The 13229-nt window shown below is 42.7% G+C and overlaps 1 protein-coding gene across 2 annotated transcripts in view; it reads left to right on the top strand.

The window, feature by feature from the left end:
- The window catches only part of grk3 (G protein-coupled receptor kinase 3), a 36083-nt gene that overhangs the window by 5077 nt on the left and 17777 nt on the right, over positions 1 to 13229 (top strand). The window contains exon 2 of one of the 2 annotated variants that reach the window (XM_035535533.1): positions 3264 to 3340. In XM_035535533.1, the coding sequence (XP_035391426.1) occupies positions 3264 to 3340 (77 nt within the window). Of the gene's footprint in view, positions 1 to 3263; positions 3341 to 3762; positions 3841 to 13229 lie in introns of those variants that run through there. The other variant, XM_035535534.1, reaches the window with a different exon arrangement.

Genomic DNA, 13229 nt, shown 5'->3' with positions numbered 1-13229 from the left:
ACAACAGTTGGTCATAGTGAGAACACATGAAAAGTCACTAAAGGTGGCCATGTTCAGCTGTAGTTAGAAATGAAGTGAATGCAGGCTTGACGTTACCACCTGTAGCTTGTAACCTGTAAAGGTAGCGTTACTCTTTTTTTTACTTTCTAGGTTTATTCACACTGCTTTTCATGTAGAGGTTTGTCTAAGTTCATTTTTATTATTGTCATTTTTAATAATGGAGCCTACAAATTAGAGTTTAATAATGAATAAATATTTCCCAATAATCCACAAAATCTAGAAAAGTGTTTTATTAATTTTCTTGTATATTGTACATCTGTTTAATCTCGGAACACTCAGGACATTTTAAAAGCTACTTTGATTGGAAGGGTTCAGACTGGAAATGCCACTTGTTAAATCCTTGGTGGCTTGTAATCAACTGAAAAAATCAATTTTTTCTTAAGGGTCCATTTGCGATTAGCATTTGAAATGAGCTGTGATGGATTAGATCTCGCATTTCTTGCAGATTTTGTGTGTGTGTGTGTGTGTGTGTGTGTGTGTGTGTGTGTGTAAGTAAAAAAACAAAACGGGCACACACAAGATCCAGTCCGTCATGAGATCACATGTGGGAGAGAAACTGATTGTCGTTATCTCACAGTTGTTAGATTTGATGATACACTTTTGATGGACATTAATCCAACCATTATAATTATAACCTTTGTACATAGTTGCTTAAAAAGTGGGGTGTTTAAAATCATTGCCCTATGTTGTTCCTTTAAATAGCTAAATTTCTCTTATCTTAAAACTATAGTAAGATTAGCTGTTGCAACACTAATCTTTGTCTTCTTTTTGTGATTGGACTGCTTCAGTGATTCAGTTCTGGTAGACTGCTGTAAAGCCTGATGGCCAGCTTTAGTACAGGCTGAGTAAAGAGTTTAGCCAGTGGTGGCTACGTTCTCAGCAGTGTTGCAGGGTTTTTTTCCCAATGACAGATTTTAAGAAAAACATTTCACATCATTCAGTATGAATGTCATTCTGGTATTTGTTATAATTTTTAAGGAATTGAATTAATCTCTTTTGGATCAAGCAGCAAGGAAGCTACTGATCAAGACTGAGTATGCTAAATTTAAGTATACATATTTTACAGTATTCTGTGCAGAGCCAACTAGTGGATCAGATTAAGGCATCATATCATTAAACACTGCTCAAATCTTGATCTGTTCTTAATTCAAATGTGAGAATCTGTTCTTTAAAATTATTCTGCTGCAGATAGTTACCATTGCTAGTGATGATATAACGACAGAAACTTTGAAAAAGTCAAGACGCTGGGGGGCGACGACAATAATAAATAGAAGCAGCTTTGTCATCTGAAGGCAGATGAGTGAACGCAGGGTTGTGAAGCTCACGCACCTCTGCGACATTCTCCTCGGGCGGAGGCTAAGCACGCCAGCAGAGAGGTGAGACTTTGACGGCATGCCTGAAAGTGTTTGAGGGGCTTGGAGGAGCTGCCGGTATTGTTTGAGAGTGAAATGAGTGAAAGAGGCTGGAAATGGGGTGGGGGGGGGGGGAGATGTAATTGCAGTAGGAGCAAAGTGGATGGAGAGATGAACTGTAGGTGGCCAGCGGTTTTGGATAAGGATCTTGAGTAGAGTGAACAAACGTTTGCTGGAAGATCAAGGATGAATTCCAAATGTCGGACACTGGGCTTGAGACCTAGATTCCTAGTTAGGAAGGCTAAACTAATACTAATGAAGTTCTAAGCAAATAACAGCACTTTGTGATGTAGTCACCATCTTTATAGTTCTATATTCATAGTTATTCACTGTAATTGTGATTTACTTAAACAAGAGTCTCCTGATCAAATTGTTACATCACTGTCCAGATCTCTTGGGCATTGTCATCCTTGTGTGTTTGGTAGTAGAGTTGTATTACTCGAGTTGTAACATTTGAGACCAGTCTTAAGTGTCTTGGACTTGGTACGCACTTGGATGAAATTTTCAATCTTGACTTTCTTGATCTTGAGTACCATGGACTCGAGACTAGCTGAGACCATAAAACATCTCACCCATGATCAAAACATTACAGAAATTTTAAAACATGTTTTGCACTGTTTGGTCAAGGTCATGATCTATACGTGGTCTCACACAAGAGGGTCGGGTCTCGAGCAACTTTAGTTGGCAGTAACAGTTTCCACATTTTAAGTTTAAGTTTACTACAGAGATTTCTTTTGTGATCTTAAGTTGTCGTGATCTACCTGTTTTCTTGAAACTGAAAAGGTAAGCTACAGCTAATGTAATATTGACATGCTCTGAGCCAAGCACAAATTCCTAATTGATTTAAGAATGGTAACATAATGAGTTTACATAAACTCAATAAGTAAAGCTTAAATGATTGATTTTAGCCCACCCTCTCTTCCACAAAACTATGGAATTTGTCACGTACATCATATGAGTAATATTGATGGTGGGCATGCAGAAACCTACACAAACTTAACTGAGCTTATGTACCCATGCAATTGTTCCTGTGTTTCGTATGTTTAATTGTTTATTAATGATGTTTTGCATCAATCTTTGAATTTTTGGTTGACAAATCAGGCTTCTCAGTCAGCTGCATTTAGCCATTAGTGAGTTTTTCGGCCATTCAACCGACAAGCTAAACATGCAAACCTCTACAATAGTAAAACATGGTATGAAATGTTCCAGGAGCTGTTGCTCATTCTGTAACAGCGGGTTCGTACGTGGAAGTATGAGTATTACCAGTCCTTCTTTAATATTTAAAGCAGGAGTTCCTGCTCCATTTCATAAATGGCTTGTGATCCCTGTTTTCACAGCTGGGGTTTCAATGGCTCCTGCTTGCCTGAGCCAAGCGCACAGCCATGCAAACATGTGAGGGATGCCTCTCCCTTGACCTGCGTCCTGCTTCCCATTGGGACTGTAGCTGTGTGATAATAAGCCCTTGGAGGGGGTGCTAATTGATTCATTCACCCAAACGTGGTGCTAATTAACACCTTTTCCCAGGGCAGCTTGGCGATGCCTTCCACTGGGATCAAATCTGGAGGAGATGGAGGGGAGAGTTAAAGAACAAGTATGAAAGTCCAGCTAGGTCCAGGACTGATGTGGAAGAGTAGTGTTTGTGCTGACTTCACTAGAACAGCTTTTGGTTTGTTTAGGTGTCCATTTCTAAACCAGAAAACAAGATATGGCTAAATAATTTGACTAACTGGGCTGTGGCCGTCTTCTGAGCTCATCTTTTGGTAACCCTTTCATCTCTTTTCATTTTGCCAGTATTCGGAGTGTAATGCAGAAGTATTTGGAAGAGAGAGATGAGCTCACCTTTGACAAAATCTTCAACCAGAAGATTGGTAAGTTTCAATTAACTTTATTGTGTTGCCATATTTTTAGACTAATTGTTTTCCAAACTAGGAAGTTATTCCTTTGAATATGATTTATATTATTGGCTGGTGCAAAGATGATGCTATGAATAAATATGTAGAATGGGGATGGCCTGTTCCAGTCTTCAGGAGACCTGAACAGCTTCTGGTCTCAGTTTTAGCTTACCATGCACATTATGAAGTACGTCACAGGTTTACTGTTGTAATTGCACCAAACTGTGCAGTGCTATTGATATACAAGATTTTTAAATTGTATGACCCGTTGATGAGAGAAACCCACAAACCTGTACAAGACCAAGCTGAGTCATCAGAGTGAGCGAAGAAGGTCTAATTGCGTCCGTTACAGTTCATTAGTCTGTTGCACTCAGGCACCTTTGTTCTTTTTAACCACAGGCAGTTTCCTCATTTGTCTTTCTCCATTTTGTGACCTAACCAGTCAAAGACAGCTCAACTATTTGTGGAATCTTCAGGTGACTTTCTTTATGATCACTCTAAACCTGAGCGTGAAGTACACAGGGCTTCCATTTCTTTTCCTGAATTAAAAAAGACTCGTTTTGTGAATTAAGTATTAGCTGTTAATGTCCCATGAGAGTACATCGGCCCTGCAGCCCTGGTGTAACTTTACTTACATCTAGGCCAGAAGTCCCTAGTGAAATTAGATTGCTGCGGAATCCTTTTCCCCTCACATGCTCACTTGGATATTTCTGTGTAGGTAGTGTTCTGGTTCACAATTGGTTATTTAACATCTCATTTTCTCTCTGGTGTAACCCAGATATTTCATTCTCATGTCATTTTTCATGCGGCTATGATGGTAGTCTTTTTCCTAAACTTTGTTGCCGTTTAATTTTGTTTAATTTAATGAGCACCACAAATGACCAGTCAGTTTACCTGAGAGGATTGGTTTCGTAGACTTGTTTAGTTTTACCAAAAGCACAGTCACAATTTTAGATTTGATAGATCAGACTGTAAGTAGTCCTGCTACCAGTAAGTTGGCCCTGATTCTTATCTTGTTTCCTGATTTGAAATTTTAGGTCATGATTGTTCAGGGAATACCACATGATATAGTGATGGTAAAGGTTTGTAGAGAACCTACACCTAGAAAACAGAACCCCTTCTATAAACATGTTCAAATGGATCATTTAAGTAGTTTCCCAAACCCATCAATACTAATGAACTTTTAATCTTTATTTACCTTTTTCAAAAATATTTTGCCCAGTTAATTCTCCTTCTCTCCATTTTACATTAGCAACATCAATCAGAGATTAACGTCTGCGTGGAGATTAAAGTCTGTGGCTTATAAATTCTTAACGTCCTTCTTCTCCAGCAGTACTTCACTGGAATATCAGTGACTATGATGCAGGTGGTCAGGTTGTGTTCATGCATATACAATGAATAATTGGGCAGTTATATTTGACTGAAGACTGTTTGTAACTTGTATTTAAATGCTCTGACCTCTGTTTTATCTGAACAGTTACTGACCTTTTCTGTGAACGTAGTTAAGTCAGAAGCCTGCCTATACATTATGAATCTGATTTAGGACGAGCATTAAATGTGAATGTGACAGGATTATCACCATGTATATGAAAGTGGTAATGAAATTAAACCATGCTTTTTGAAAAAGGCCCTGACCCATCAAGTCTACCCAGTCAACTTGAGTTGTCACTTTTTAGGAAGTTCTTTGGGTTGGATCAAGCTGGGTCACTGGACTAACGTCAATGACGAAGTCTCGGTTAGGCATAGCCTGTTTTTAGAAAGCTAGTTGTAGTGTTGCAGAGTCATGTTTGCATTGAGACCTGAATCACCACTACTTCATGCTCCTTGATTTGCTTGACAAATGTATGTAAGTTGTATGCTACAGTTCGTACCCAGTAAATAATGCTTAATTTTTGCTTTTTTTGTGTGTGTGGTGTTTAGTCTCCTTTTTTGCTCTCCTTGGTGTGTCTCTAGACCCCGTTTTGATGTTAGATGTGTAGTGAATGAAGGACGGGCATTGCATTGGTCATCTGGGATAAAGAGGTCTTTGCCATTGTGTATTAGATTCAATGACATGGTTTGACAGACCAGCGCTTGTTTATAATGCATTCTTTAAAATGAATATCTTTGTAGTTCTCAGTGAATCACTACCCAGTTTTATTACTTTGCTAAGTAGTTTTAATTTAGGAATGAATGTTTTATCAACCTCTGAATAAATTTGGCTTAATTAGTGAGCATTTGATTGGCTGCTGTAATGGTTGTGTACAGAGACTGGGAGAAGCCATGTTAATGATCCTATAGGACTTAGATTGCCGGTCCTTTAAATGTAGAGGACAGTAACTGTTGTAATGAGCATTTACTTGATGCTGTAAGGCATTCATGTTTGAAATTACCATGCAGGTCTCTGCTGTTCCTTGCATAAACGTGTACAGTTAACAGCCTGGCCCAATTAGGCGCCGCTGAGGTCTGTAGTGGTTCACCATATGTCTGCAAGGTCTGGTACAGCTGCTTGTGCTCTGCAACAAAGTCTGAAAACCACACAAGCTCACCCTCTTTCAGAAACAAGGCAGCCCAGTCTGACCAGTGTAATTAGATGAACAATGATGCTGGTCTTTACATCCATATCTGGATCCGAGTTGCATTTCATTTCCAAGTGTAGGTGTGAGTGTTTTCATAGGTGGTCATTTCCCAGCCCCATCATCCTTCTGCTGGCGTTTGCATGTTGGGAGCAGTAAATGTCCTTTGGGGGGGGGGGTCCTACACGTGCTCTCTCCTGTCACTAGCGCAGCGTGTCGGCAGCATCTTGATGGGCTCTCCATGCCATGTCTGTTCCACTCCTGGCATTGAGCTGGTTGTCCCTCACCTCTAGGTCAGGTTTCAGTGTGTGCGCCATGTACATCACAGCAGAGGGTCGATGCCTTGCAGCTCCCATGCCGGCCTAGCCCAGCTCCCACACTTCCTAAGATAGGTTGCTCCTTTTGTTTTAAGAAGCTGCAAAGCAGGTGAAACATAGCTGGAAACCACACAGGTCATGGTTTAAAACGCTGTTACTGCTCTGATATCTCAGACATCTGTCTCAGTTTCACTTTTGCTTTATGTTCTAGCTCCTTATCAACCTCTGTGGTAGACTAGTAACAAAAGTAATGCATAAGAGAAACTGCTGACCACCTCCCTCCCCCATACACATGGTTTTCTCTTTTACTATCAAAGGTGCAGTTCAGAGAAGTCACAGATCAGAAGATCAGGTTCTGTAGTATCTTGTTTCTACACTGACCATCCTGATGGCCTGAACTCCAAGTGGTACCTACATGCAAACACTTATGTTGAATGGTATCTCTTAAGTTGAGCACTGCGTTCTTGGTCGGTGCTGCTCAGATGTTGAATAGACTTGAGATCTTTGAGGAATTATTTTTGACTTCTGTGCGAGAAACTGGACAGATCACCGTTTCGTCTTTTTCGGGCGATTAACTTCAGCACAACTGAACCCTCATCGCCAAGTGAGAGTTCCTGATGATGTGGTGACGCTGTGTACTCTGCCGTGCGGGTGAATTCATGCAAAGGGACTTGTCTTGTTTATGATTATACAAATAGATGAGCTCCCTGCTCATTTCCTCCCCCTTTATTTCCCCTGCTGCCTCCACTGGTCTCAGTCCTGCCCCAGCCTGCCTCCTGCTTGCACGCCCCACCCCTCCTTTATGGAGGGAAATAGTAGCATCACCATGAGCCAGAGATGGCATAGGCAGGCTAAGACTCTCTCTCTCTCTCTCTCTCTCTCTCACACACTCACACACACACACACACACACACACACACACACACACCTGCTCACTTTCACTTGCGTACACATGTACGTGATTGTGTGCCCTCCCTCTCCCTTAGTCAGGGCTCTCTGTCCCTGGATCAGTGCCCAGTCATTCCACTCTTTTTGCGTTGCTGGCGGGGAGGTGTCAGGAGAGCAGACACCTGAAAGAGCAGCATTGCTCCGTAATGTTCACCCGCTCCCTCTCGCCAGCTCCTTGGATGTGCTGGACGTCGTCTCTCCCCCCCCCCCCCCCCCACGTCTCCTTCTCCTTCCATCTGTCAGAGTTCTGGAATGGATGTTGGAGAGTTTTGTGTTGCTTAGCAACTGAGGTTGCCATGGGAACCCCTGAAGAAATCCCTTGTTTGCTTGACGACCGGGAAAATGAAATTAATTAGGATGAATAAAAACTGAGCTGGAAATGAGGAGCTACATGTCAAAATGCAGTGAGCACAATGATCTAGTTCTAATTGCATTAGCCTCGCTCTTACCTTGAGTAGGCACTGTTTTTGTAGATTCATTTATGACAATGATTTAGACTACTCTGTGCAGAAGCATTGCACATGTTGAGTCTGTGTCTCTGTACGAGCATTTGCTAGCATGTGCTTCCAGCTCAGGTTAAAAATATTGATGTTTACCTTATTAGTGCTCAGATCGTTTGTGTTTAGATCCGTTTGTGAGACTGCATACTATGTGTGTACGCGGTTAATTGACGGTTGTTTGATCGGCCAGACGGCCATAATTGCTGTGGGACTGGGTGGATTAACTGACCAGTCAGTGTTGGCTCCCTCGTCTCCTTTCCTGTCCAGATTCCCCTCCTCTTTCTGGCCTGCACTGGGCCTGTTCATAGACCAGAGGCAGTTACATAAACATCGCTCGGAACAAACACACTCGCCTGCTGCTCCCAAGCACCGCTTTCCATAGCAGTATGTGGGTGGGGCTTAGGAGAGCCCATCAGACTGGCAGACGAGACCCAGGATTGGGGGGGGTGGTTCATGTCCGGATGACTCCATTTGGACCTGCTTCTTGTAAACATTCAGAATGAGTCTGTATGAACCTTGGCTGCAGCGGCAGCATTTCATAACCCCCATCTCAGTCACTCACTGTAGTGTGGAGCTTTGGATATTTTTCCCAAACACTTTTCCACTGCTAAATTCTCACGTCACATTACTGGCTCCATTTCTCTTTTGTCACTGGTGTGGGGTTTTGTGGTGGTGGGGTTGTTTGTTCTTAGCAAATCAAGTACCCCTCTGTTTTCCAACCATACATTTAGTTTTCCCATCAGTTTTTCATATTGGACTGTATATCACGCATCGTAGTGTATAATCAAGGCTGTCTTTAAAATGTGAAATTACTGTTTTAATCTTTTTGAGGTCATCTGTGAGCTACTACCTCTGGATTAGCTGTTAAATCACATTGCACATGAGATTATTTCCTCAGTTGGAGATTTTACAGGTAAAATGATTGTGTTCAAACTCTACACATGAATCAGTCAGCTGTGCCCGTGATGTTTATGTACAGTTCCACTGAAAGGGATTCTTACCAAGCAATTAGATTTATAGATATTTTGAATGTCATCCCTGGTTTTTCCAAGTTTATATTTTATGAAGCATTAAGAGACTAATCAGAGTGAGCTATGAGGAGATGGATTTTGTCCGTTATGCGTCCACTCTTGAGCACCTGGTCTAGTGTGGGCGTCCTCACGTTTGATTAGGACTGTTTAGCGGAGCTCTCACTACTTGTTTTTGATGCATAATACACAGTCTGCCCTTTTTGCTCTGTGGTGCTGTAGAATAAATGGCAGCCCACTGCATGTGTGCGTCAACAGCTCCTGCTCCGCTGGGGTCTGGCTGGTGGGGGGCAGGCGGGCTCCGCTCCTGGTCGCCTGGACTGCTGACTCACGGAGCGTGCTCAGGAGCCCTCGAACACCTCGGCAGCCGGCCCACAATGACTGCGATAGGCAGGAACACCAGTCCCCTTTTTTTTTGCAAGCTGGTGTGTTCCCAGGCTCCTCCCACTCCTGCTTCACGGCTGTGCTCTCAGGCTTTCCCTCCTCCCTGTTTACAGCTGCAGCCAGCACTGGCCGATTGATACTGAAACTGCGAGAGGAAGAAGTGGGTTTGAAGCAGAGTAAAACTGAGAGGGGGGATTGTGTGGGCAGGAGCCATGAAAATTTGTGGCTAAAATAAACGCTGTTTGCAGAGAGTCTCATGTGCATGCACACTTGTCTCCAGTTGCATTACTGGCTCCTTTCATCATGCGAGTGTACTGCATGAATTTGAATGCCATACAGAGTGCTGATATTTGAACCCTGTCCCTGTAGACACATCTCTCCCTGGTGATAAGTGAGCTGAGTGGCACTCTGTCTGAAGGCAGTAGCCTGCAGGGCTAGTTCAGTTCTGTGTTATGCGCATGTTCACATCGAGTGCGTAGGTGGTGTGTGGGTGTGGGTGTGGTGCTTCTCTTTGGATGGGGGTGTTCTCACACTTTCGCTACTCTGATTACCTACAGGGTGGTAAAAGTGACAGAATTTGCTCAGTTGAGCCATCGTGTATTCAGTCTGTGTCTTCTCTCCATCCCAAAATGTTTTATCAAATGCACCTCCTCCTGCCCCGGATCAGTCCTCTGTGCACTATAGGAAGACAATTGCAGTGTACTGTAGGCAAAGATGTAGAGGTAGTTAAAATTGCAGCATAGTTCACAAGGCTTCCCGAGGAACAGAACGTTTTGTTCAGATGTTCTTCAGCGTTTGCATACATGTATAAAATTAAGCTGTTGCGCAGGTTTCGTACAGGCCTGTGCTGAAGTTGAATGCTTTTTATTGCCTATCTCTCATCGTGGCTAACGCACTATAAGCTGAGTGGGATGTGCTGGGCTCAGCCGTAGACGTTTCTCAGTGGCGATGCTGTAGTGGTTTGAAATGTGATTTTGAGGATCTAATACATTGTTCAATGCTGGAATGCAGTGATGCTACATCAGACCTTCTGGCCAGCAGTCAGAGTTCGTAACATGATACAGCACTGCGCGTAGTGAGGCACCTCGCCAGTTTAAGGTGTACTTTGGAATTTCATGTGTTTATCAGCCAAAGGGAAGAAAAAGAAGAAAAAAAAACTTTTGACCTTTGAGCTCCACAAGTTGCCACCAGCACTTAGTTCCCTCACAAAGCCGAATACGCTTTGTTTAGACTGTATGTACAATATTAGGATTCATTAACTTTTTTTAGCCACTGTATAATTTATATGGCTTTTCTCTCTACAGAGTAAATGTTCCATTTTTGAAGTAAGTCACAAGGTTAGTCATCTTCAAATGCATTTATGATGATCCAGACTAAAGAGTCCTCAGCTGTCCCAGGCTGTCAGTCAGTGTCTGTGTGTGTCTCTCACTCTCTCTCTCACATCTAGTCTCATGTGGATGCATTCTGTGGAGAGACAGATTCTTGTGGTTCCTTCAGTGTGAATAAATTTTTACATTTTAAGGTCACGTAATTTGTCCACGTCGGAGTGCAATTAAGGTTAATTGTTAGCATGGTGCTGTAAGATATGTAGTTTCCCTGCTCTTCCAGTTCTTTCAGCAGTCTCTGTAGCCCCCACAAATATCACCCTGTTGTCTGGAGTTGGGCTAGCAAGGGTATTCTGTTATTTTGAAGGCCCTTCAGTAGTAAATACAGGTAAGGTTTTTTGCAAGCCTTTGCTGTTGAGCAGAGCATGGTTTCAATTTGAACAAGACATGGGGCACCTAATGAATCCAGTGGGCTTTTCTTAGAGTTAGTTTGGCCTACATCACCATGAACATACCACTCAATATTCAGACTTCCACCAGCGCTTACCCTCCCAGTTTAGGCGTAGCGTGCTGAAAACACCATCGTCACTCGAAACAGCAGACAGCCCTGTGTACAGTAGCATCCAGGAAGTCAGCACTAGCACGTGGAAAGGCCTCGGCCAGAGAGGAGATGAGTGGCAGAGAGATAAGACACAAGAGGAAGAGAGAGCATGGCTGATAGAAACCCCCTCCCCCCCAAACACTGTACTGGTGAAAGGCCGACTGGCTGGACTGTTATGTAGGGAGTGCATGTCAGTACTGGTACGATGTCCATGGATAATGGCTTATCCACAGACCCAGTACTGATTGTTAACACTGATGTGTTGACTCTCTGTACTCACACCAGTGCCCTGTTTAGGCCAGAATACTTTAGACCATCCACCCGCTGTTTGGTCAAGTTTATTTATTAAATTGTTCTCCTAGACAAATATCAGAATCATATATTTTTTTTTAAATCATAAGACTTTTATAACCCCTTTTTCAAGAGGTTTTTGAACTACCAATCTTGAAAACAAAACAGCAGTTGTAGTTTGGCATTTGTTAACTGGTACCTGTTACTCCCCTCTGTGTTCTATTCACATTCCCCTCAGAAGGTACTGTCTCGAGCTGTCCAAGTCCCTTTAACTGGCCACGTCCTCTTCATCTGGACTGATTGAAGTAGACTTTTGGCTAAAACCAGGCAGGCATCCTGAGTTGCACCTGGCTTCACTTCAGTCTCTTTCAGGATGTTGAAAAAACTGAACAGAAGTTGTGTTGGGACAGGAACCACTGCATGTGTGAAGATGGCTGTGCTATGCTGCTTCTATTCTAATCAGATTTATAAACCTGCTGGCTAGTTGGCTAACTCTGTTAACAGCATGAAGATATTCGAGCACTCAGTCAGCCTGTCATTGATTTGTATGGATGGCTTACACAAAACTGGAGCTTCAGAAACACACAGGGCAGCTTTTAATGCTGTAATAGTCATTTGTGATCATTGTGTGTTGCTGGAAACGACCTATTTTTATATGACTGCATATTTTTGATGCCCAAAAGAAGGGGGAAAAAAAGGTGGCTTTCATTTGGTGCATAAGTTTGTCTATTGGTTTAGATTATTCATTCACTTGTGCTAAAAGTTGCAAAATGTCTTCCCATGCCGAGACCTCTGGCCTTCCTGTTGGTGTTCGTGATTACAGCTGGTAACTGCTCTGGGAACACACAAAGGGCTTGTTTGACAGCACTCACTGCACTGACCAACACAGTCCAGAGAGCTGAGTATAGCTCTGAGATGGGGCTGTTTTACTGCCAGTGGAGCTGGTACATTATACAAATGAAGGATAACTATCTTAGAACTCTACAGCAGATGCTCAAACGACCATACTTTGCTGAAACTTGGAAACTAAGGGACATTTACATTTATCTGATGCTTTTCTCCAACTTCTTGGACTTTATGACTGAACACAACTTGAGCAACTGAGGGTTGCTCAGGGGCCCAACAGTGGCAACTTGGTGGTGGTGGGACTTGAACTGGCAACCTTCCGATTACAAGTCAAGTACCATAACCATTGAGCCACCACACTCCAAAAAACACAACAAAGATGACTAGGTGCCATTTAGGGATGTGTGACTTAGTAGGAAAAGGATGGGTGCCCACCACAGTGTGTGAGGTTTGCTCTTTCATACCAGTTGAACATACACTCTCGTTGGAAATGGCCTGCTAGCTTGCGCTTGTCTGAATAGGGAAGTGCCTCACCCTGCCTTTGAGCCACGTGAAAAGACGCTTCATGTATTGAAAAAGGCCATTAGATTCCTATGAAAGTCATTAATTTGCACTGAGAAGAAGAAAGTGTTTTGTAGACCCAGACATTCTAATGATTCATTTGTTTAATGCTCTGCATCTATGGGTAGAGTGTACATGTGTATTGATTGCAGGACCAATTGAAATGTGCTGTTCTGTCAATGAAAGATGCAAAATGCTGCTTAAAAAGACAAACGTATGGAAAGAGCAGAGTGGGTTGGGAATAAATGTGGTATAGTTTACATGTTTTTCATCCCCTTCTGGGTTCTTCCCCAGATCTATTTGGTGCTCATTTGATCTCCCCATTTTAACAGCAGTAATCGGGTTGTACTAAGCGGGGCAGGGCAGGGGGCCCTTACCTGTTTTAATCTCCCTGTTATGATGGACCAGTCATCTAACAACAACATGCATTATTTTACCCTTTTAAATATAACAAATGGTAAGTGCCAGTGAAATTGGTAAGTTCCAGGCACCAGCACCTTGGTGCCTGT

Source organism: Electrophorus electricus, chromosome 17 (assembly GCF_013358815.1).
Source record: "Electrophorus electricus isolate fEleEle1 chromosome 17, fEleEle1.pri, whole genome shotgun sequence".
In the NCBI taxonomy this organism is placed as follows: Eukaryota; Metazoa; Chordata; class Actinopteri; order Gymnotiformes; family Gymnotidae; genus Electrophorus; species Electrophorus electricus.
The sequence above is the reverse complement of the archived record's forward strand: the minus strand, read 5'-3'. Positions and strand labels throughout refer to the sequence as shown.